Below are 24469 nucleotides of genomic sequence, written 5' to 3'. Positions count from 1 at the left end.
GCCATGTTCTCTTTGGCTCAATAGCCTCATCTGATAACTTGCTTCTTATATCTGTTAGTAGAAATGATGAGAAACTGGAATTTCTGATTTTTTTTTTAAAAAAAGTTTGTTCAGAATTGGACTCAACAGCCACAATTTTGAAAATTCCTGCAAAATGAAAATTCTGAAAAAAATCAGTTTGGGACCATTGAAACATTTCATTTTATTAATGCTGAATTGTGTTGTTTTGATAAGGTAAAAACATTTTGTTTCACCTTTATCATTTTGATTTATTTTGTTTAAACTTCATATTAAAATTAATTTGGTATAAAAGTTTTAAAACAAAATGAATTAAAGATGTTTTTGCCTTATCAAAACAAAACACATAACTGTCCAAACAAAGAGTCAAAATTGTTTGTCTACTTTTTTCCATGAGAAATTTAATGAAAATTAACATGTTCCTGCAAAACACTTTGAGAGAACTGTATTTTTCAACAGAAAATTGCTTTTAATGGAAAACATTTTTGACCAGCTCTGATTATTATATTTTACATGAAGTAGTTCTGCCTGAGCTCTGTTTAGTCTCTATCACCTCATTTGTCTTCTACTTTTTAAAATTTCTTACCATTAAAAAAAACCAACATACTAACCTTTCATGAATTTTATTTCTCTTACTGATAATGTGCCTAGTGGTTAGAGCACAGACCAGGGAGCCAGGGCCATTGGATTTTGTCTCATTCTGCTCCTGACACTGAGCAAATCGCCCCTCCTCCCTGATCCTCAGTTTGCCCATCTGTAAAATGGGGTGATAGTAATTAACTTACTGGGGTACTTTGAACCCTAATTAAATGTCTGGAAAGAGCTCTGAGCTGCTTACATGAAAGGTGTTATGTGAGTACAGTTTCATTAGGTTAGATTCATCCCTCCATATAATTCCATTGACTTCAAATAGGTTTCCATCATAAATTAATTTGGCCCATTATTTTTAGTCTCCTCTCTTTCAAAGAATGTAATCCCAACTTCTTTAATTTTTCCTCATTAATGTTGTTTGTTTGTTTTTGAGGAGCGTTGTATTGTCATAGTGCCTAGGAGCCCCATTCATGGACCAGGACATCATTGTACTATATGCACACAGAACAAAAAGACAGTCCTTGCCCCCCAAAAGCTTACAATCTAACATACATTTTTGTCATCTGTTATCGACTTCTTCTGTGCAGAAGGAAGCAGCAGAAGGTACAGGGAAGGATGGGGTAGTAGTGGGGAGTGGAACTGCTGAAGTAAGAGGCAGCTGAGTAATTGGGGGAACTTTGAGTGTCCAGAAAAAAAAAATTTCTACCTGACTTCAGTGATTGGACAAGCCATACAGTAATTCAGTTAAGAAAGTCTTGTAAATTTTATGTCCCTGTGATCTGCATTCACTTAAGTGACATTCATAGAAATTCCAAGGTTATAAGTTAGATATGGAAAAGACTTCATAGATAATTGAGTCCATGCTATACAGTAATTCCCTAGCCAGAGGAGTACAGTACTAGCATACAGGTCTGCTACAGTGACTGCACCACTTTAAAATAATGGAACTCCACAAAAAATATTTGAAACTTGGTTCTGGCATCAAAACATGGTTCAGTTCTAGCTTCTGCCTTCATAATTAGAGGTGGCACTGGTAGCACTGCTTATAGTTAAGGTTGTCCAACACTTCCCATTATAGAGATCCTGTTTTCAGTTGCTTATAACTTTATCTGTTTGGATTGAAATTTTCTATGCCAGGTGTCTGCCTCAGGCTGAGTTTCTTTAGAAAGTGTCACCTAAAATGGTTCCAAGAACAAGGTTAGAGGAAAATATGTTGTTAAAACAATTCTTACAACCTTCTGATTGAGATGCTATAACACTTCCAACTGAGCATGCTTCAGCCCCTCCCAGCTCCTGTGTGCTGACTGTATAGCCCATGCCATGCTCCATCTCTCCAGGATGCTCTATTCCAGGGCTCTATGAGCTGAACAGGACTATATCTGCAATTGCTCCTCACTGCACTAAGAGCTGCACTAAGGGTATGGCTACACTTGCAGCTGTACAGCGCTGGGAGTTAAACTTGTCTTCGTACAGCTGAGTAGGGAAAGCACTGCAGTGTGGCCACATTGACAGCTACCAGCGCGCTGTCGTGGCCACATTTGCAGCATCTACAGCGGCTTTGGGAGTGGTACATTATGGGCAGCTATCCCAGCGTTCAAGTGGCTGCAATGTGCTTTTCAAAAGGGGAGGGGTGGAGTATGACAGGGAGCATGGGGGAGAGAGTGAGAGTGGAATTTTGGAGCCAACACTCTGTCAGCAGCTGCAAGTTCCAACCCCCTCCCCTACCCCTCTCTCGCTCACTGAAAGCAAATAGCCTTCTTTGTTTTTTTCCTCACAGACCAGATAAGCAGCCTCCGCGAAACGGACCCCTCTCCTCCCTCCTGAACGCCCCCTCTCTTCAAGCAAACACTAGCTGTGGGCGTTCCAAAGGGAGCTCATTCACAGCAAACAGGAGCTGTGTGGTTTTTTTGTTTGTTTGTTTTTTTAGATAAGCACCTCCAGGAGCCCGGAGTTCACAACAAAACAAAGACAGTAATCTTTACTTAAAAGCATTATGGGAAGCTTCCGGGGGTCAGTTACAGCATAGTAAGATTATTCCCTTTTACACTGGCACCCCAGTGCTGCAGCACCAGCGCTATTCTCTTTCTTCCTCTCGTCGAGGTGGAGTACATGCAGCGCTGTAGCCAGGGAGATACAGCACTGTATGTGCCTTGCCAGTGTGGACGGGGAGTGAGTTACAGCGCTGTAAAGCCACCACCAGTGCTGTAACTCTCAAGTGTAGCCAAGTCCTTATAAGTCTGTCCTGTCACGGGGCACCAGACTGAGAGCTGGGAGACTGTCACAATTGTGCTCTCAATACTCCCCCTGCTGATGTCCAGGACACAAGAAGGAAGCTGCCCCACCATCTGGAATGAAGAGGAGTGAGAATTGGCAGGGAGGGAGTTGCAGGAGCCAGAGAGGGGGGACAACAGCCAGTAAGGTAAATGTATAGGAGGGGAAAGGGGACAGGAGTTAGGGTGGGCTGAATGCTGGAGTACAGCAGGAGTAGGCAACCTATGGCTCGCGTGCTGAAGGTGGCAGGCAAGCTGATTTTCATTGGCACTCATACTGCCCGGGTCCTGGCCACCGGTCCGGGGGGCTCTGCATTTTAATTTAATTTTAAATGAGGCTTCTTAAACATTTTAAAAACCTTATTTGCTTTACATACAACAACAGTTTAGTTTTATATTATAGACTTAGACTTATAGAAAGAGACATAAAAACATTAAAATGTAATACTGGCACGCGAAACCTTAAATTCGAGTGAATAAATGAAGACTCAGCACACCACTTCTGAAAGGTTGCCTACCCCTGGAGTAGAGTGAGCTAGAGACAGGCTGGGGGCACTAGATCAGAAGGGTCTATAACATGAGAGAGCACTGCCATCCAGGGCTTAGAATTGAACCCAGGAGTCCATCTACCTTCTGCTGCTCTCACCTGGGATCCAATTTATAGAAATGCTGAGGACTCACAACTGCAACTGAAGTCAATAGGAGCAGGGCTTTGGACACATGAAGAGTTATCTAATGATATGTACGCTAAAAAAAATCAGGCAGTAGGCATCTCAAATTGAGCACTCAAAATTAGGGAATACTTTTGACCTTTTTCTTTACCTCAGTTCCCCATCTCTAAGATCAGGATAATAATACCCCTCACCTCACAGGGGTATTCTGAAAACATATTAATTCATGCTTATGAAGCATTCAGATGCCACAGTGCTAACTACTATAAAGAAGTTCACAAGGAAATTAATAAATCTGTCTTCAGAGTGAGGTAAATGAGGCATGGGACCACTGACGGATGAGGCTAAAACAAACTACTTCATAGCTACTTATTAAGTGAACACCAAAACTGTATATTGGAAAGTTTGGGGCTGATTCTCTTTCACTCACACAAGTGTAAATCAGGAGTTATGCCTCTTGAAATCCATGGAGTTACACTGACATCAGTAGAAGGAGAATCAGGTGCTAAATCTACTGGAAATCAAAAGCAAACGTAGTATTCACTGCTGCAGGATTCTGTGTACTAATGCTGGTCAGCAAAACCAAGTATTTTGCTTTAAAGTCCCTTTTGTTTTGATCCAGTGCTAAGTACACTACAGTGAAAGTTGCATAGTTCATCAGAATGAACCTTTTCCCGCCATCATTTCTTTTCCACCTCCAATTTTATGGTTTGAATTTTTGCAGGGCATCACACCTCTGTCTCTCATCTAGTAATAGATAATAGATTACAACAAGCTATTTGTTGAGTTAGCCCAAAAAGATTAAGTGGCATCTTCAAAGGTTCTGGGGAAGAAAGTAATCAATACAACCAAGGAGATAATCAGGAAGCTGGTTAGGATAAAGATAGCACTGAGATATGCCTCATTTGGGACTGAATGTAGGGGAAGATAAAAAGATGAAAGAAAAGGAAGAACAAAGAGCAAAGAATAATAGCTCTCTGTGAAAGAAAGAAAAATGTGACTTTACATAAATCTAAGTCTATATTCATATATAGCATAAATAGTGGTGTATGACTGACTTGTGTGGGGTTTGAAGAAAATAATCTGTACTGCATGTCTGTTTTAATATGTGCTAAGCCAAGTGAATTTCAAAAACACTTAGTTATCTTATGTGTGTCATGGCATTTTGCAGGAATCTAACAGCATGTTGTGCACTGGTTTGTTGCCACCTTCCACCCCAGAGGTGGCAGCCTTTCATGTTGTTAGTTTGCACACATCAAGAGTAGTTCTGTTCCGATGTTGGTTTCACTTTCTACCAGCTGTGTCTGTTGACAGTCAGGGCCTAATCATCCTGCTTGCTGAGCTCTGCACACCAGGGGTTTAGTGAGAAAAGAAAACTGATGTTCATGAAAGAGTGGATAAAGCTTGCACAAGGTACCCCTATTGACCACCCTATTGCATACTCAGTTAGTCCTTTAGGAATGTGCAATAATGCTGTGAATGGCAATTGTACCCACGTGGAAGGGTGGCATCTGTACTACAAGTAGAGCCATGTTGGGAGATCTGGTTAGTGTTTCCATCCCCGAACCAGTTACAGCACAGCTCTATTTTTTAGTGTAGTAGCATAACCATATCCATGGGAAAGCCTTAGATGGAGGCATAGTGAAAATAAGGATCAATCCCATTTGAACTACAAAATAGTACTTTGCTGCAACTGGGTCAGGGAACAGCCATATTATAACCAAGTATCCCAGTATGGTTCTGTGCGTAACACAGATTAAGCCAATAGCCTTGCCTACCTTAGCATTTTTCAGGAAATCTCCCTCTGCCTTATTACCAGAAAAGTAGTTCTACAGAGAGTAGTAGTGGCAGAGGCACAAGTGTAGACCAGCATTTTTACCACCATCAGTTCTACACCTGATTTGAGCAGGCCCTATGTCCTGCCTACATTAGTGCTCCTGCCATTGCTGCAACTAGATGATTTCCCCTGCAACATTGTTAGTGTAGAATAGATGCAACCAATGAGGGGGACATGACCAAACAAAAAAGATATGAAAGGAACATGTGTGAGGAATGGTTGCCAGTACAGCATGGTCCCACCATCCCACAGCAATGTACTCAGGACAAGGGTAACTTGATACTCAAGGTAAAGCAAGATTGCTTTAGAGCAGAGGTAGGCAACCTATGGCATGAAAGCTGATTTAAAGTGGCACTCAGGCTGCACTGGTCTGAGGGGCTCTGCATTTTAATTTAATTTTAAGTGAAGCTTCTTAAATATTTTTAAAACCTTATTTACTTTACATACGACAGTAGTTTAGTTATATATTATAGACTTATAGAAAGAGACCTTCTAAAAATGTTAAAATGTATTACTGGCGTGCGAAACCTTAAATTAGAGTGAATAAAGGAAGACTCGGCACGCCACGTCTGACCCCTGCTTTAGAGAGTAGGCCATAGAACCAGAAGAGGGGAAGCATGGGCAGCTGGTGAGTGTCTCTGTTAGCCCAGTATTAGATGTCTTATTTGCTTCTTTGAGGAAGCATATACCCTTGCTGAACAGATCTCAAGTATTTTGAATGCAGCACACAGTGATCTCCGCAACTGAGATCTGGGCAACTGATGGCTATGGTAGCAATGATTCATATCCTAGTGGCAGCAGTAGGAAATGTGTTTCCTGCGGTGTGCCTCATCTATGTCCATTGTGTTCATCAGACCCCTATAGTGTCAGTGCTTCTTTTTTTCCTCTACACTGCTCTGGCCTGTGTATTAGTCTTGCTGTCTGCTGACCAAATGTCTTCTAGGATTCCTGCATGCGGCTGCCTGTGTTTGAAATTGAAAGTGTAGGCACTTCTGGGTAGCAACAGCTTTGTTGTGTTAGGTTTCCACTGTCAGCTGTGCTTTCAGGCACCATTTACCACTTACCCTCAACCCTCCATATAACCTTTTCTGGGGTGAGACATGCAACGCAGCCACATCAGCTCCTTGCACATAAGTCTCTGGCACCCTATCTGGGTGACCATGGAGCAAGCACTGTTATTGCAACTTTGAGTGCAGTTTTAGAGTGTTGCCTAATCTCCATCTGAGGGATGGGAGAGGGCAGCAGATCGTGAGTGAGAGATGAAGTTACAAAATGTGTATTTTGTATATGAAATTGTACATATGGCTAGAACTAACTTTACACTGTGTGAAACCTCAATGGACCACATTCTGATCTCACACTGGTGTAACTCTAGGATAATACCATTGGTTGCAGTGGCGTTACTGGCAGATTTACAGTGGTGTAAGTGAGAGTGGAATTTTGGCCCTCTGACTTCAGAGGGCTTGACCCGGCAATCAGTGCACAATTTGGCCCCGGGTAAGGAGGTAAGAAAACCTTGCTGTAGATCCAGAAAGCTGCTTGCTGTGTAATGTAAAACAGCTGAGGCTCAGCCCTTACGACACCGCCCCCCGCCCCACATTCCAGGCTTTTACTGTATTTTGAACTAAAACTCCTTGGGATTAGGGCTGCACCAAGCCTCCTGTAATCACTTTGCTGCCGGCTTTATGCAGCCTCCACGCGTGGGCCACAAGACGGCGCAGAGAAGCTCCCTTCATTGTGAGCCGTGTCCCTCTCTGGCTGGGGCCCGTTCCCCCGGGCCGGGGAGGGCAGAGCGAGACGTAACCCGGGGGGGCTGGATTCGCCCTTGCCGAAAGAAGGCTCAGCAGCCAGTCCCCCGCACCAGCCGCCTCCTGCCAAGGGGAGGGGAGCTGCGGGAGGGGCGGGGGAGGAGGACGATCCGCGGCTAGTTTCCACCTCTATCCACGCAGATAGGTGGCCGCAGGGCGCAGAGCCATAGGCGCAGCCCTCCCCTCCGCCGCCCGCCCCTTCCCCCTTCTCCAAAACCGCAGGAGCCGCAGCGGCTCCGCAGCACTCCCTCTGCTCCGGGAGAGGGCGAGCAGCTCCGGCCCAGACCCCGCGCAGCCCGCCCCGCTTGCCCAGTGCCATGGCCCGGGCGGGTGGCAGCCTCTAGAGATGCTGGGGGAGAGCCAGCAGCGCCGGCCGGGCGGCTGGGATCGCTGCAGGGTCGGGGAGAGGCTGCACGCGGCCCTGGCCGGCCTCCAGGAGCTCCAGGTGCTGCGGGAGAAGCAGCGGGCGCTGGTGAGCGGGGCCCTGGCCATGCCGCAGCAGCCGGCAGCCCGCGGGGACCGGGCGCGTAGCAAGGAGCACAGGCTGGAGGCCACGCTGACCGCCTTGAAGGAGCAACTGGTAAGGGCTGAGGCGCCACGGCAGCGAGCCGCCCAGCTGTTGGGCCAGATGTTCTCTCTAGAATACGGTGTTCAGCAGCTGAGACGCCGAGAGTGTGTTTTGTGTCTGGGGGCAGAGTGCAGATTAAGCGGGTGTGTGTGTAACTGTTTCTCGCCATCGATCATACCCACCTATAGAGGGTAGGTTAGACCTCCGGTGATAACACACTGAAACACAGACTGGCTCAGTAAACAGGCTGTGTCTGTACAGTATTGAGTCCACACCAGCGGTAGAAACACGCGCTCATGCACAAGCGCACGTTTGTGGATACGCTCGCTGCTGTCTTTAACTTGTCCCATTCATAAGTCTATGCTAACGTGTGGTGTGAGAGAAAAAGCGTTGCCACTGTGCAATGCAATAGAAAAATGATTTTTCCCTCCCTTCACATCATGATGCTCCTGGGTTTTTTTTAAGTAACATTTCCTGCCTGTATCAGATTATTTGAGCAAGTTTTGTATTTGGTTACTCCGCACATTTGGACATTTCAAGTTTATTATAAAAAGTGTGAGTGGATTGTCCAGTGTGAAAATGATTATCTGGGGCAAAAGGGTAGGAATGAAGGATGAGTGATTTCCAAGACACTGGTATTTGTGCCTGAAATTAACGTCTGTTTTACCTCTATTGATTATAAAAATATTATAAATATTTTTTGATTTACTGTAATTTAGCCTGCTTGGAATAAGAATAGTGGCTGCCGCTTTCCATTCCTGCCAAATGATTTACAGCCTATTTCTGTAGTTTGACATTGAATCTAGTTCTTTTGCACATAAAATGTATGTTTTGGCTAAGTATGTCAAAGACACTTTGTCTACACAACATACCAATTCCCATCTTATTCTATGTGGTATGTAATTTTGTTTGTTTTATATGTTTATTATTTAAATAGAGTAGTACCTAAGTACACAATTCTCCCCATTACAAGTTGACATCTGTAGATTTAACAAAACTGGAAATCAGCTCTAAAAGTCTTGTTTTTGGAGAGTGGAAGCTTTGTTTAGAGCAGTGATTGACCACTTGATAGATGTAGGCTCTTTTACATGTCTGAATATGCATTTGAAGGAAATCTGTACTTAATTATTTAGAAGTGTCTTTAAGTGTCAGGTAGAAAACGTAGCTATGTCTTTTGAGGGAAATAATTTTGCGAAGACCCGGCTGGCAGTATTAATCAGCACTGACAGCCTTCCTGCATGCCAGTCATAATACATGGGCACTGGTACATTCAGTTTCAGAATTCATGACTACAGCCACTGTTATAAGGGTTTCTTTTTCATTTAATAAGATTTGGTTACAGTTTTTACTGAGTGCATTTTCATCAGACTAAAGTACATAACATAAATATAATGTGAAGGTCATGTGCCGGACAATGCTGAATGCTCTAACCTGAACTGTTTTTAAATAGGACAAGGAATAAAGCTGATGATTAACATGATTTAAGTAGTATACATATCAGACTTGTCAGCACTCATCTTATTTAAAAGTAACCATTTAGAGCTGAAGATCAAACTTTTTCTAATGTATATATGTGGGGGAGTAAGGAAAGGGGGAAGGATCAGGAAAACGTCTGGCTTGTATCCCTTAAATACTTTGTTCTGGAATGGATTGCCTGATCAAAAGAGGAAAATAATTGAAATTGTTTGATATTAGCCTTGCATTTAACATTTGTACATTTTTGTGGAAGGAAAAAAAAATCTAAATTAGGACTGAAACTAGTTTCATAAAAAAAGAATACAATCAAAGGCTAGAGGCTTTAATCTCTCTAGTACTGGCAATTACACACATCAGTAAACTCAGTTAATTCAGAGCTCTCTCCCTCCCCATATTGGTGTTAGACTTGGTCATCAGTTATCAATCAGGTGTGAAAACAGAAAGGATATTCATTAAGTGTAGGCAGTTTTATCAGACAGAATCTCAGAGTGAAAATTGGCTTTAACCTTCAGGGAACCTAAGCACCACTTGTGAAAACACAGCAGCAAGCATATCTTGATTAAAGTCAAAATTGCAGCACAAGTGTACTGCCAACCACTTGATTACCTGTCATTGATAATTTTAACTAATGGCTGCACTTTATGTTTTTAACAAAAAAGAAAAGATGATTTAAAACATTTATTGCCTGTTCAAGACCACTGGGTTAATATAAACACTTACTGACCTCTGACCAAAGTGATCCATTGGTGTTTGACACAAGGTGTTGTGCTGTAATTACACATTTGTTTATATATTTTCCAACTAAGACATGAAAGTGGGAGATTAGTTTTATCAGGACTTGTCTGGCTATTAATTATGCTTTCAACAGGGTGAGGCAAACTAAACCATAAAATTATACTTTTGAAATAAAAAGCAGATATAGCTGCAGGAATCTTGAGAAATGTATTGTCCTAGTTCACCCTTGGAAAAGGACTGCTTTCACCAGGAGGTGTCACTGCAGTCATGGGAAATAAGTAGAGATACTTTTTCCTGGCGGATGTTGCCAAAAGGCACAAGAAAGGCTATATGGAGTTAGGTTTTTCACAGAAATTGGATTGTGCCATGTGGTGAGTAAGCAACACACCACTTCTAATTAATCTATGGTGGAGTCTAGATTTCCAGGTCCCAGACGGCAAGCACAACATAGGTAAAGTTCTTCCCCTCCTCTAGCAGCTCTTAAGTCAGAAGACACAGATACAACATAGGAATGGTTAAACATGGGTTGGTCTTGCAGTGTAGGTGAAACCAAGTTTTAAGCATATTCCTGAACTGCACTACAGCCTTTGGACTTTAGCAGGGTTGTAGCCTTGTTCAGGGACACAGTTGGGTGTCTTCTTCATAGCAAGAGCAAACCATATCAGGTTCGCAATTGGATCCCTCCTCTCCATCCCCAGTAATTGTAACAGTGGAGATAGGATGAGACTCTCTTTGCAGAGATGGTGAAGGGGAGCAACATTGAGTGGCACTACCTAGTTGCACTGACTCTTAAGAAAGCTAATCTAGTTTCCTGAGGTGACATTTTGGTAGCATTGGGTAGAAGGAAGAGGAAAGAAGGTACTCAAACTTAGTAAAAATAAGTAATTCTGAGGTTCTTTAGGTATGTAACTGGGCAGAAATTCAAGGCTATATGACCCACTATTTCTCAAATGTTTCCCCAAATAATATTATTTATAAAATGAAGTCAATTGAGTGCAATTATTTTGCATTGTCTAGTTCCAAATGAATTATCAGATTATGAAAATGTGTTGAAGGGACATGTAGGTTTATGCTGAAATGTCAAGAGAAAAGACATTCCAGTCTCTTGGGTCTTGACAGATTCTATACACTTCAGATTGTCATTGTCTCTCTGGTTTTATATGGGAGAGAGAGGGAAACGTATAAAAAAAATTTGATGTGTACCAGAAATCAGATGAAGTAATGCGTACTGTCAGAGCCTAAACTTATACCCACAGAAGTCAACAGTAAAGCCTCCATCACCTCAAAGCTGCAAAGCTTGGCCCTAAATGATTGGCCAAGATTTTCAAAGGTGACTAGTGATTTTCAGTGCCTCAGTTTGGTGTGCCCACCTGCCTTCTGAGAATCAGGTTCCTTTAAGGGTCTCAAATGGGGCACCCAAAAACTGAGGCCATCAAGAACACTAGTTGCTTGTGAAAATTGTGTCCCAGTTGCCCACGCAAGCAGTGTACTGCAGACTTCTTCACATCTGTACGCCTCAAAGCAAATAGATGGTTTCATTCTGCCTCATGACAAATTCATGTTGTGAACTGAGAAATCTTGAGTTTAGGATTTATTGTTCAGGGTGCTGCTTGCTGCTTTTTTTAAAAAAAATAGTCTGAGTTATCTGAATAATTTAAGGAGCACTTGTTCTCTTGAAGCCTAGAAGGAGTTAATAAACAGTGTGAAGTCTCCCAAGAAAATGAAAACCCCGTAGTGGGGGACAATGGGGAAGGGTTAACAAGGATGATGTAACTCATGCATATTGGTTAAAGCGAAAGCTCAAGGGTGTAATAAATAATCTCTGAATATCCGAGAGCCTTGTTGAACACTTTGTGGCCTCTCTGCCATTAATCAGAAACAGAAATTACAGACTGAAGGATTGTCTGGCAAAACATTAATCATTAAGCAATTAATTCCAGCCATCCAAAGAAAACTTTGTGATTTCCTGAATAGGTGGGACCCAGGGAGGCACAACATGTTTAGTTTCCTCAAAACAATTAAAAGAAACTAAAGGAGAGTTGAAAAGGTAACATATTCATCATGAGATGGAGAAGAAGTTGTTCTTTACTATTTAGGTCTTACCTTAACATTTCTTTTGTGACAGGAAGAACAAAAACCCTCTCCCCTGTTTTGTTAGGAAGCAGTTGTTGGCTCGTGCCTAAGCTTTCTTGTACATATGGCACTAATAAAGGGCCTCACACTTCTTGTGCCTTGCAAGTTTCATCCAGTTCTTTAGGATTCCAGAGTAGGCTGGAGAGATCTTTTCAGTCCCTTGAGCAATGTTGCCCGCTCTTACAATTTTATTGTGAGTCTCATTAAAACTCCAGCTCCTGGCACCTTGGAATTACATCAGAATGTCAGCGTCAATTTTTGTTGTTTGTTTGTTTTGTTTTGTTTAAGTTTTTAGCTCTCATGGTTGTGGAGAAAAGCCTGAAAACATGAACCTTAAAGGTTCAAAAACCAGAAGCCAAATAAAAATAACCCCAAATATATATATTTAAATCTCACGATTTTTAAGCCAACTTCATGGTTTTGGGATCCTGAACTCATTGGTTTTGTTTTATACCCATATAACTATAGAGAAATGTCTTCAAAGTTCGGGTCTTGTAAGCAAACCAAATATGCTTGCTGTGTCCTGTGTGATAATAAGATAAATTTACATTCTATAGTGTCCATTCATCGTGAAGGATAAAGTGTTCTTACAGACTGTACATACTGTGTATGTATCGCTTATCCTCCACTAAGACCAAGTCTACACTACCACTTTTGCTGGTATAACTTATGTCACTCCGGGGTGTGAACAAAACAGCCCCCTGAGTGACATAAGTTACACCGACTGAAGCGCTGGTGTGGACAGCACTATGTCAGCGGGAGAGCTCCCACCAGCGGGGAGGTGGTTTTATTATGTCGACGGGAAGAGCGGCTACATGAGCAATCTTACAGTGGCGCAGCTGCATTGATACATATGTGTTGGTGTAAGCTCATTAGTGTAGACATGGCTTAAGATGCAGCAGACCCTTCTGAGGTGGAATGTAGGAGATGTTGTTACCATTCTATATCAACACAATTACACAGTGGACCCAATGCAACCCCACTGGAGTCAGTGTAAAGTTTCCCATTGACATCAGAGGAAGTTGGCTCAGTCCCAGTGTGTTACAGAAAAGGAAGAGAAGAATAACTGTTTCAGTGTGCAAGTACAAAGAAAATGTTTAGGGTAGGTAGGCAGAATACAGGATATTCTGAGAAGCAGAGTGTTTTATACTTATGTCAGATTTCAGAGTCATTACATTAGCCAATTACTGTAGTCCTTAGCTGAGCAAAACTTTCAGTGGGACTTTTGCTTCAGGAGTACATCATTTGGCTAATACACCTGGCAAATTCACTATATGGCCCTGAGAACCTAACTGTGACTATTATTTATTTCCCCCTTCTTTCCATGACCTGTGAATAGTCACGTTTAAGGAGACAGGATGTTGGCTTGAAAAGTCACCTGGATCAGCTGGACCAGCAAATAAGTGAACTGAAGCTGGATGTCAGGAAGTCCTCTAGCGAATACCTCGACAGTGACAGCAGACCCAGCTCAGGTAATGCACTCTTGACAATTTATTTATTATGGTTCTAGTGGAATTTGTATGAATTCATAGACTCATAGAGTTTAAAACCAGAAGGAATCATAGGTCATCTAGTCTGACTTCCTGTACAGCACAGGCCATTCAATTTTACCTGATTACCCCTGTATTGAGCCTAATAACTTGTTTTTGGCTAAAGAATATCTTTCAGAAAGGCATCCAGTCTTGACTGGAAGACATTCAGAGATGGAGAATCTACCATTTCCCTTGGTGGTTTGTTCCAGCAGTCAGTCACCCTCACTGCTAATGATTTGTATCTGATTTCTAATTTGAATTTGTCTGGCTTCAGCTTCCTGCCACTGGTTCTTGTTATGCTTTTCTCTGCTAAATTAAAGGCCCGTTATAGTCTAGTATTTTCTTCCTCTCAAGGTACTCATACTCTAATCAAGTCACCTCTCAATCTTTTTGATGAGCTCTTTTCACTCTAAGGAATTTTCTCCAGCTCTCAAACTGTATTTGTGACTCTTTTCTGAGCCCTCTCCAATTTTTCAACATCCTTTTAAAAAATGTGGCCGCCAGGTCTGGATGCAGTGTTCCAGTACCAGTCGCACCAATGCCATACAGAGGTAAAATCAACCTCTCTACTCCTATCCACTTCTTTATACAGCCAAGGATCACATTGGCCCTTTTTGCCACAGCATTGCACTGGGAGCTCATGTTCAGTTGCTTGTTCACTATGACCCATAAATTCTTTCCAGAGTCACTGCTTCTCAGGATACAGCCCCCCACTCCGTCCCTTCTGCAGGTATGGAACTGCTAAATGCAACTCAGTGCATTAAACATAAATAATATCTCTTGTGTGAAATGGAAAATATTGGGATATTTTAAATTGTGCACATTAAAAATTCCTGCAATTAATATTTTTCTGTGATGCTGTCTGAGAGCTGAGCAGAAATTAGGCACCTTTCCATCATTCCTTCTCTTCAGGTACAGTTAGGATTTTGGGTCCTCTGTTTTTGGCTGCCAACTTGAGACACATCAAAGGTGTCTTATTTTCAGAAAGTGCTGAGCACCATGCTCTGAAAATCAGACCCTTTTAAGCTGCCTCAGGTTGGATAGCCAAAAACTGAGACACTCACAGTCACTAGTTGCATTTGAAAGTTTATGCTGTTGTTTTCAGAAAACAAAAAGACATAGGAATAGATTATCAAAAGGCTCAGCCCTCATTTGAACTTCAAGCTTGTTAAACATGATCATGTGCTTAAAGTTAAGTGTGTGCTCACTCGTTATGCTGGTTGAGGGCCCAAAGTGAATAGATCAAGCCCAATAAACTGTGGCTGAACTGGAGTGTATCTTGTAGAAGGACATCCAATCTCAATCAAAAAACCCAGTGATCATGAATTTACCACTGTAGCAAATGGCAAAGAGGATTTATTGTTTATTCATAGGGCCCTACCAATTTCACGGTCCATTTTGATCAATGTCATGCTCATAGGATTTTAAAAATGGTAAATTTCACGATTTCAGCTATTTAAATCTGAAATTTCACAGTGTTATAATTGTAAGGACCCTGACCCAAAAAGGAGCAGTGGGACGGGGATGTCGCAAGGTTCTTGTAGGGGGGATGGGTTGCGGTACTGCTACCATTACTTCTGCACTGCTGCTGGCGATGGTGTTGCCTTCAGAGCTGGGCAGCTGGAAAGCCCAGCTCTGAAGGCAGAGCCGCCACCAGCAGCAGCGCAGAATAAGGATGGCACGGTATGTTATTGCCACCCTTACTTCTACGCTGCTGCCTGCAGAGCTGGGCCCTCAGTCAGCAGCCACCACTCTCCGGCCACCCAGCTCTGAAGGCAGCAATGCAGAAGTAAGGGTGGCAAGGTATGGTATTGCTACCCTTACTTCTGGGCTGCTGCTGGCAGGGCACTGCCTTCAGAGCTGGGCATCCAGCCAACAGCCATCGCTCTCCAGCTGCCCAGCTCTGAAAGCAGCACAGAAGTATGGGTGGCAATACCGTGACACCCCCTCACCCCCTACAACTCCCTTTTGGATCAGGCCCCCCAATTTGAGAAACGCTGGTTTTCCCCCATGAAATCTGTACTGTATAGGGTAAAAGCACACAAAAGACCAGATTTCATGGTCCGTGATGCATTTTTCTTGGCCATGAATTTGGTAGGGCCCTATTTATTCACTGTAAGCCAGAAAGATGTTTGTATTTATTTGAACTCTACAGGCTTTTACGACCTGAGCGATGGTGGTTCCTGCTCACTGTCCAACTCTTGCACATCTGTGTACAGTGAGTCCATATCCTCCTCCCACACCAGTCTGTTGCCGAGCTGTCAGCAGCCCAAAACACGGCTTAGTGTCTTTGATTATCGGCCCAAGTCTGCAGATGAAACCACTGTGCACACCACTAAGTTCCAGCACCAGGGAGTCTATGTCAGTGATGGATGTCGAATCAAGGCTAGCACGGACATTTCTGGAACTCCTGCCAGGTCCAGACCAAGGCCAGTTTCCACAGGTAATTGGTTGCAGAACTGAACGATGTGAAGGGAAGATGAACGTTGATAGTCCCACTTATTACATTTAGCATCATAGTGTGACATATGAATAGTGCAGTTAATACAATAGTGTGCATTTGAAAACACACAAAAGCAAAAAGAAAAAGAAAATCAAACTACTTACTGCCTAATTCTCAGCTATAGCATAGTCAGGCACCTTTAACTAATAACAGACAAGGAGGATATTTGCAAGTAAATCAGTATATAAGGCCTGAGAAGTTATTGTAAGACTTGTTTGATTAGTTTTGATTACATTTGCCAGCATTTGAGTTTGCGAAATCAGCAAAATAGCAGCTATTTTGTGAAATATCTTGCATGAGCTGAGAGAGGTGTGTGAAAATTCAACCAGGGAAAAATAGCAAAAAATTGTTAATTTATTGAGGAAGATTGCAAAAATCTGAGCAGAAGGAGCTGCCTCCTTTCAGTTTTTGGTGTCTGTTTCCCCATTCTGTTGTACAGTGAGAATGATCGCATTTGCCTACCTACCTACAGTCACAAGGCTATGGACAGCTTAAACCTTGTTTACATTCAGATTTTACTGTTTACAGATCAGGATAACAAACACAGAGAGGTTAATTGATCTTTCCTGGTCTCAGTGTGGTCTACTGAAATAGGCAGGGGCCTGAGAGCCAGCCTTGAGTTGAAATCCTGGGTCTGATGTTGACTTACTTTGTAACCTTGATTCTTGCAAGTCTTCTGTCTTCCCAGATATAAAAAGTGAATAATAATTTACCTCCTACATAGGGGTCTTGTAAGACCTAACTAAAGAATGTTTATAAATTGCTATGTAAGAGCAAAATATTAAGGACCCTTGGAGGCAGAAATAGAACTTTAGTTAATGGTTCCAGCCCTGTCCTTGTTCCTCTATATCTGTGGTTCTCCACCCTAGCAGTTTCTCTCCATGACCCCAGAGTTTTCAACAGATAACCACCATGGGTGGGGGGTGCTGCTGGGTGAGGGAATGAGTGATGTTCGGTGGGAAAGGTGGAGAAGGTAGGGATAGTGTGTTCTAGGAAGCTAGAGCTCATCCCTTCTCTCCCAACCACTGCCTGCTATTTGCTCTGTTTTGGGTAAGTGCAGCTTCCAGATGCTGTGAGCTGCATGAACAGTCTGGCTGTGGAGTCCAGGCAGCCAACTCCACAGCATCTTGAAGAGGCAATTCCTGCAATATTGGGGTGCAAAGGAAATGAGGGAAGAGCTCCTGTGGGTCAGAATAGCTTCAACAGGAGAAGAGAGCAAACTTCTCCTTCCCTCTCAAGAGCTTGCCCTCTTTGGGCCCTATTGCCTGCCAGTTTTAGACAGGCTGAACTTTTTATTCTGCTTGCAGCGTTGTAGCCGTGTTGGTCCCAGGACATTAGAGAGACAACAGAAGTTGGTCCAATAAAAGATATGACCTCACCACCTTGTCACTCGCTCTAGCAGGGGTGATTTTGCTGTGAGTCAATGATCAGCTTCTTTGCAACTCCATACTCGGTTCCACCCCACAGGCTGAGAATCACTGCCCTTGGGTTTCTCAGCCCATGGGTTGCAACTCAAAATTGGCTTGCTAGTATGTGTCCAAGTGTTGCGGGGCTAGCTGGGCTTGGCTCCCCACTCTGGGCTTTACAACCTGGTGCATGGGATCATATTACCGTTCAGGTTTGGCCCAGCTGTCCCTCTGTCATGCCCCCCGGGGGAGGCAGGATTAGGTCTGGAGGCATTTTGGGAGGTCTTTGGGTCACAACAGACCATCAAGGTTTACAAATGGGTCCTGAGCCAAAAAAAGGTTGAGCACCACTGCTCTAGAGCTTGTGGTTGGCCTCTCAAGGGGGTAGTGATGGTGACCTCTTGGAAAATGTGCTCCGTTACTCCTGTTTGAATTTTTGTACAGTTTTTTATTTTCATCCTGGTAAAGAGTGGGTCAGCAAATTTGTTGTGGGGCTGATACCATGTTTGTAATAGTTTCACAGGGCTGATTTAGTCCCTTCTCTTGACTCATTTTAGACAAATAGAATAGAACTGTACATGAGACCTCACATAAAGAAATATTCCTAACGTTATCTAAGCTAGAATGCGGGTTAGAATTTTAAACTCCAGTCCCTTTGCCTTTTTTTGAATGGGATGTGGGGAACAGACTAATTTTGTTCCGTGCTGGATGCAGAAGACAGGTAGATGCCAGAACAACCCTCTTTCTTTTGTATCCAGCCACACACAACTAAAAGCCAGACAAAAAGATACCAATGTTACACCCTGTGAATGAGTTCTTCAATCTAAAAGGAATTTCACGTGTGTGTGTGTGTATTTAAGACTTGAAATAACAAGGGTGCAAATGTCCCAGTGCATGAACAGCAGACAGTTCGAAATTTGTAAGTCTCCCCATGTTGTCTTCTAGTAGTACAGAAAAGGTTAACATAATTTACTTAGAAAGAATAGGAGTACTTATGGCACCTTAGGGCTTGGCTACACTTACAAATTTGCAGCGCTGCAGCAGGGTGTGAAAACACACCCTCTCCAGCGCTGCAAATTGCGGCGCTGCAAAGCGCCAGTGTGGTCGCTGTCCGTTATTCCCCACAGGGAGGTGAAGTACGGGCAGCGCTGGGAGAGCTTTCTCCCAGCGCTGGTGCTTTGACTACACTTAGCGCTTCAAAGCGCTGCCACGGCAGCGCTTTGAAGCGCTAAGTGTAGCCACAGCCTTAGAGACTAACAAATTTATTGTAGCATAAGCTTTCGTGGGCTACAGCTCACTTCATCGGATGCATGCAGTGGAAAATACAGAAGGAAAATAGATATATTTACACAGGGAACATGAAACAATGGGTGTTACCATACACATCATAAGGAGAGTGATCAGTTAAGGTGAGCTGTTGTCAACAGGAGAGAAAAATAATTGTTTGTAGTGGTAATGAAAATGGCCCATTTCCAGCACTTGACAAGGAGATATAAGGAACTGGGGGGGGGGGAGAGGGGGGAGATAAGCATGGGGAAATAGTTTTACTTTGTGTAATGGCCCATCCACCCCTAGTCTTTATTCAAGCCTGATTTAATGGTGTCCAATTTGCAAATTAATTCCAATTCAGCAGTCTCTCATTGGAGTCTGTTTTTGAAGTTTTTTTGTTGTAATATTGCGACTTTCAATATCACAAATCAGACGTCAAGAATTATAACATTCTAAAACCAGTCGGAGAACACTTCAACCTCTCTGGCCACTCGATTACAGACCTAAAAGTCGCAATATTACAACAAAAAAACTTCAAAAACAGACTCCAATGAGAGCAAAGCAGTGAAACAGGGAATTTACCTGGCTCCCTGTGGAATCCCTGTGCAAGGGGAATTCCTGAGTGGTGTAGAGCTGTTAGTTACTCTAAAAGACCTATTTTCCCAGCCCCTAGCTCAGGATGTTCTCGGGAGAAAAGGGGGCTATGGGGCTGTCGGCAGCCAGGTGTAACTTACATCAGCCCTGAAGTTACTTCAAGTTATGATGGGGACTGAAATTCTTCCTAGAAACTCCAATTTCAAGGGAACATGTCTAAGAACTTGTCTGTAGAGAGAATTAGTGTAAGGCAAGCTGGGGTGTAAATCTACCGCACTCTAGCATGCCATGCAATAAGTTGCCATGTGTAACCTGCTACCACACACTAAAAGTTGTGCAGTGCGCTTTGACCTACTGCTGAAACAGCAGGTATGTCGAAGTGCACTAGTGGAACAGCAGGGTCCATACCGCCAGTTACTATGGTGTATATTCACTCCCCAGCTGGCCATGTATTAACTCTGCATTTAGACAAGGCCTCAGACACAGTGGAGGATCTAAGCCATTATCTAGTTTTCTTTTAGGGTGAAGATAATTCTTAGTCTGTTCCTCCAAATGTCTTTTTAAAACACACACACACCTACCTGCAAAAGAATTTTTCAGTTTTCCTCCCATTTAATAAAGTCTCTTAAGTGCATGTTGCCTGCTAGAATCAAAGACTCCAAGAACAGTGAATGCAGAGCGGGTGACTCACTTCAGAAAGGCAACCCTCTGCAACTTTGTTATCAAATGAAGGAAAAAGATCCAATTAAGAGGTTTCATTGGATTCTGGGGGAGGAGGAGTGAGCCTATAAAATGCAAAATGCATCTAAATGGCTTTCCAGTGTAGTTAAAGTGTTAGTGCTCACTGCAGTGTCTCACTGAGGCAAAATGTAAAAGAACACAGCAGTAGTTTCCAGCTCTGAAGGGATTAAGAGAGACTTTGACTTTAGCTCCATTTAGTTCCGGTTAAAGCAGTTGGTTCAGGACTGTAGATTTCAAAAGACACATGAACCAGTATGGGGAGGGGAGTTTGAATTCAAAGTTAACCATTAGAACCAATAATATTAACTACTTACCTCCTGGGAATTTCAAGAATTTATTTCCTCAGTTGCTATGGGAAGCCTAACCCTGAGAGAGTCTTTAACTGGCCCTGAGAGAAAAGAATTAACAAATTCTGCTAGACTTTACTAGATTTTTTTATATGACATTTGACTTTAGACTTCCTGGTACTTGGATTCCTTTTACATCTCTCTTGGGAGATCATCTTTTTTTTGTGCCTTTTTGAGCTGTGTAGTTTTAAAACATTTTAATGGCACAAGCATTAATTTCTCTTAAATGACCAGTTTAAACCTCAAGTAAGACATGGGTTCAGTCCTTTGCTTTTAAAATCATTGGTCCAGATTCCGATCATTATATACCAGTGTAAACCCACTGAAAGCAGCTGTGTTACTCAGGAGTTACACTGGTGTAACTGAAATGAGAATCTGCCCTTTTGCATTTACCATTCATTGATTTTACATAGTTGTGTTTCTAAAGCATGTTTTCCTCATATTTTTATGGTCTCAACAAGAAGATAATACAAAGAAATGCAGAGTTCTTGGGGTATTAAAACTTATTTTTGTCATGATTACACTAAAATACTCATTAATGACAAAGGATATGAAATAGTCTCTGAAATATGTCCTTGAAATATAAGCTGTGGCACTAGAAGAAATTACCTGTGATATAACTCTTTGATTTATTTCCATTCGATATCCAGGTGACCTGGAAAGACGTCTACCAGAAGACACTGGATTTCAGAAAGTGACAGACCCCAAATCCATGCCCCCCCTTTGTCATGGAGTGGAATTCCAGTTCCAGAGTGTGGACCCAAAATACCAAAATGACTTGGTCTCCAAGAGCGGCAATGATGTGTATCCTTACCCAAGCCCTCTTCATGCTGTGGCTTTACAAAGCCCACTTTTTTCTCTGGTGGGGGTACCATTGGAAACAGACAACAATCCTTCCCCCAGTAAACCCATGCCTAGTGTTACAGGCCCCAGCTTGATTAGGACTAGGCCAGTCATTGAGGCCAGGCCAGGGGGTTATATCAACAAACTGCTGCAGCTGACAAGATGCAGAGGGAACAATCACGCAGATGCCAGTGAGAGGGTTTCAACAAAGAGCCAGCCATCCACAATGCCCCAGAGACTCATTATAACCCCCAGCACTGGTGGAGTGAAAATTAACAGCAGCAGCAGCAGCCAGCTGGAAAAACAAGGGAGCTCTCTGGAAGGTAACAAAGCTGAAGGGAAACTGCAGAGGGAGGTGCCTGAAGGGGAATGTGCCAAGCAGCAGGGGACTGTGCACTGTGTGAATGTAGAGCAGCCATCCACCCTGCCTGACCCAGAGTCATCAGCTGTAAATAGTTGTTACCCTGCCAAGTCAACAGCCAGGGGCTCTCCTCTGGCAGAAGCAGTAGGGAGAGGCCTGGAGCACAGTTCCTCCTGCTCACAGATATGCTACGAGGTCTCTAGTCCAGGTATCTTGAACACTAAAGCTATCCTGCCCAGAAAGCCTAACAGAAGGTGCAGCACCCTCAAGCTGGCTAATGCAGGGGGTGATGAGCCAGTTACTCAGAGTGAATTTGTCCATGCCCAGTTTGTCCCTGCAGAATCCCATCAAGTCAGAGTGAGGTTTGCCAGCTCCAAAATGAAGTCTGTGAAGGTTAAGAGAAGGAACAGTGAGAAGGTGCTAAGGCCTGGGAAGCAGACCTTTTGTGCAGAAAAGTCAAGGGGAGCCCATGGAGCTGCCAGGCTGCCTGTTGAGTGGAATCTGCCTCAAAAACAGCATGGAGGAAAGAGCCTTGTCAGGAGACCTACATACACTGGAGAGGTTACTGGCAGGTCTTGTTCAGAGTCCAGCCTATTCCCCGTGCAACTCCGAATCCCCCCAGCGCCATCCAGGCCTGAACTTTATCGGGCATCTGCTAATGCACTGTATTCTCTTGAAACGGCTTACATAGACACAGCCACCAAGAAAAAACAGCGTAAATGGCAGTCCACTGTGGAGATCTCAGCAAAGGCTCACCTTTCCAACCTCTCTAGTGGCTTTGGCCTAGGGCCACCAAGACAGCCAGTAAGGAGAGCAGCAGGGGTCCTGCGTACTGTAAGCATGAGGGCACGTTCAAAGCATCACCACCATGGAACATATGCCAAAAGCGAGTCGGACCATTCTGAATACTCCGCTGAATGTGCTTCCCTTTTCCACTCCACCATTGCAGAGACCAGCGAAGGTGAGGTCAGTGATTACACAACCAACCGCTTTGGGGACAGCGAGTCCAGTGAAAGTGATTCAGAGGGCAGCAGCAATAGCAGCAGCCTCACTCTTGACTATGATGATGCCGATGAAAGCGAGTTGGTCTGGCCCGAAGCTTCTGTCAGGCAGCCAGCAGCTGCCCAGGCCTCTTCCAAACCTTTTCCCCCCATGCCCAAAATCTGTCGCATCAAAGCTTCAAAGGCACTGAAGAAGAAGATTAGGAGATTCCAACCTGCCGGTCTAAAGGTTATGACCATGGTTTAAATGAGAGCAAGCATCTGTTTATCCCAATGAGATATGCTGGCTCTGGCTCATTTATAAAACAAAAGGACTTATGCTCAAAGAAAAGGACAGTTTTAAAGGAACTCTGAACAACCTCCAGATCCACATAAGGGACCTTTTCATTTGCTAATGGCCATATATTTGACCCTGTATCTAATTTCCTCTTTTGCCATGTAGTCTGTAAATATGTATTTGTGTATATAGCGTGATGCCTTTTCTTCCAGTACTTCAGAGGTCACTGCAATTAAAAACGAGGTGGCAAGCCCAAACAGCCTCGTCCATAAGATTTTCTGGGGAAGGCTTTTAGTGTGTGTTGCCCACGTGCACCCACAGAGCTTCCCCTGTTTGAGATACAAAGGCCTCCCAAGAAGGGCAGCTCTTCCCCAACTGAAGATACTGAAGCTTCCCTACACTAAGGATCTCTCCACAACCTGAGATGTCAGTCTTCTCCCACTGAGACACCTATGCACTCCTCCTATTAGCCACCCATCTTTTCCTGTGCCCATCTGGCAGAGAACTAGGGAGCTCTCCTCAGTTTCATCTACATTAGGATGGACCATTCCCACACCAGCCCCGGTAACTAGGAGGCTGGGCCCCTTCTTCAATAGAAATAATTAATGTTTGAGAGGAGAGGATGTATTTGTGAATAAGAACAAGATTTTGATTCTGTTTCTGTTTACAAAATTGAGGGTATAAATAAGGTTTAAACCCCTCTTTTATGTTATTTCATTTATTCATGTATTTTTTTGAATGGGTGAAAGAATGTTATGAATGCTCCATATCAAAGTGTGCAAAGAGCTGGGGCTGAGAGCACAATAACTCTGCTCCTTCGGTTGCACACTCAATAAATGCTATTTAATGTACTCCAGAAAACTGTTACTGTCTGGCTTCCTGAAAGAAAGTGATTCAGTTTTATTAGCAGCTGATCTGAAACGCAAAGGTTCTAAAGGGCCAGTGCTTGCCAGTGGTACCAAAGGAAAACAAAGAAAAGTCCATGGCTTCACTATGGTTTTTTGTGTCTGTTTTTCCAGACAGGGTGTTTCTCAGTCAAGGGTTGCTAGAGTTTGGTTGACCTTTATCACTAACCCTTTTGGATCTGTAGTTTCAGAAGCCTTGGGCCTGTAGTCCACTATATGCTCAGGGGCGGCTCCAGGCACCAGCACAGCAAGCACATGCCTGGGGCAAGCCACGAGGGGCGGCCTGCCAGTCGCTGTGAGGGCGGCAGGCAGGTGGCTTTCAGGGGCGCACCTGCGGGAGGTCCGCCGGTCCCATGGCATTGGCAGCAATTCGGCGGTGGGGACGCCGATGGCGCGGCACTGGTAGACCTCCCGCAGGCAAGCCGCCGAATCCACATGACCAGCAGACCTCCCGCACGCGTGCCACCGAAAGCCGCCTGACTGCCGTGCTTGGGGCGGCAAAAAAACATAGAGCCGCCCCTGTATATGCTGATGGAATTAGCTAACTGCTTAAAAAAAAATACTTGCACTCAAGGGTTAATGT

At 43.6% G+C, this 24469-nt stretch overlaps 1 protein-coding gene across 1 annotated transcript; it reads left to right on the top strand.

Annotated features, from left to right (window-relative positions):
- Window positions 1–7081: 7081 nt before the first annotated feature.
- Window positions 7082–24214, top strand: DACT2 (dishevelled binding antagonist of beta catenin 2). The gene is made up of 4 exons (XM_045009505.1): window positions 7082–7775; window positions 13447–13579; window positions 15795–16082; window positions 21150–24214. The coding sequence occupies exons 1-4, from the start codon at window positions 7542–7544 to the stop codon at window positions 22949–22951; spliced, it is 2457 nt and encodes an 818-aa protein (XP_044865440.1). The 5' UTR covers window positions 7082–7541; the 3' UTR covers window positions 22952–24214.
- The last annotated feature ends 255 nt before the right edge of the window (window positions 24215–24469 follow it).

Source organism: Mauremys mutica, chromosome 3 (genome assembly GCF_020497125.1).
Source record: "Mauremys mutica isolate MM-2020 ecotype Southern chromosome 3, ASM2049712v1, whole genome shotgun sequence".
Taxonomy (NCBI): Eukaryota; Metazoa; Chordata; order Testudines; family Geoemydidae; genus Mauremys; species Mauremys mutica.
This window is presented reverse-complemented; position numbering and strand designations above follow the sequence as displayed.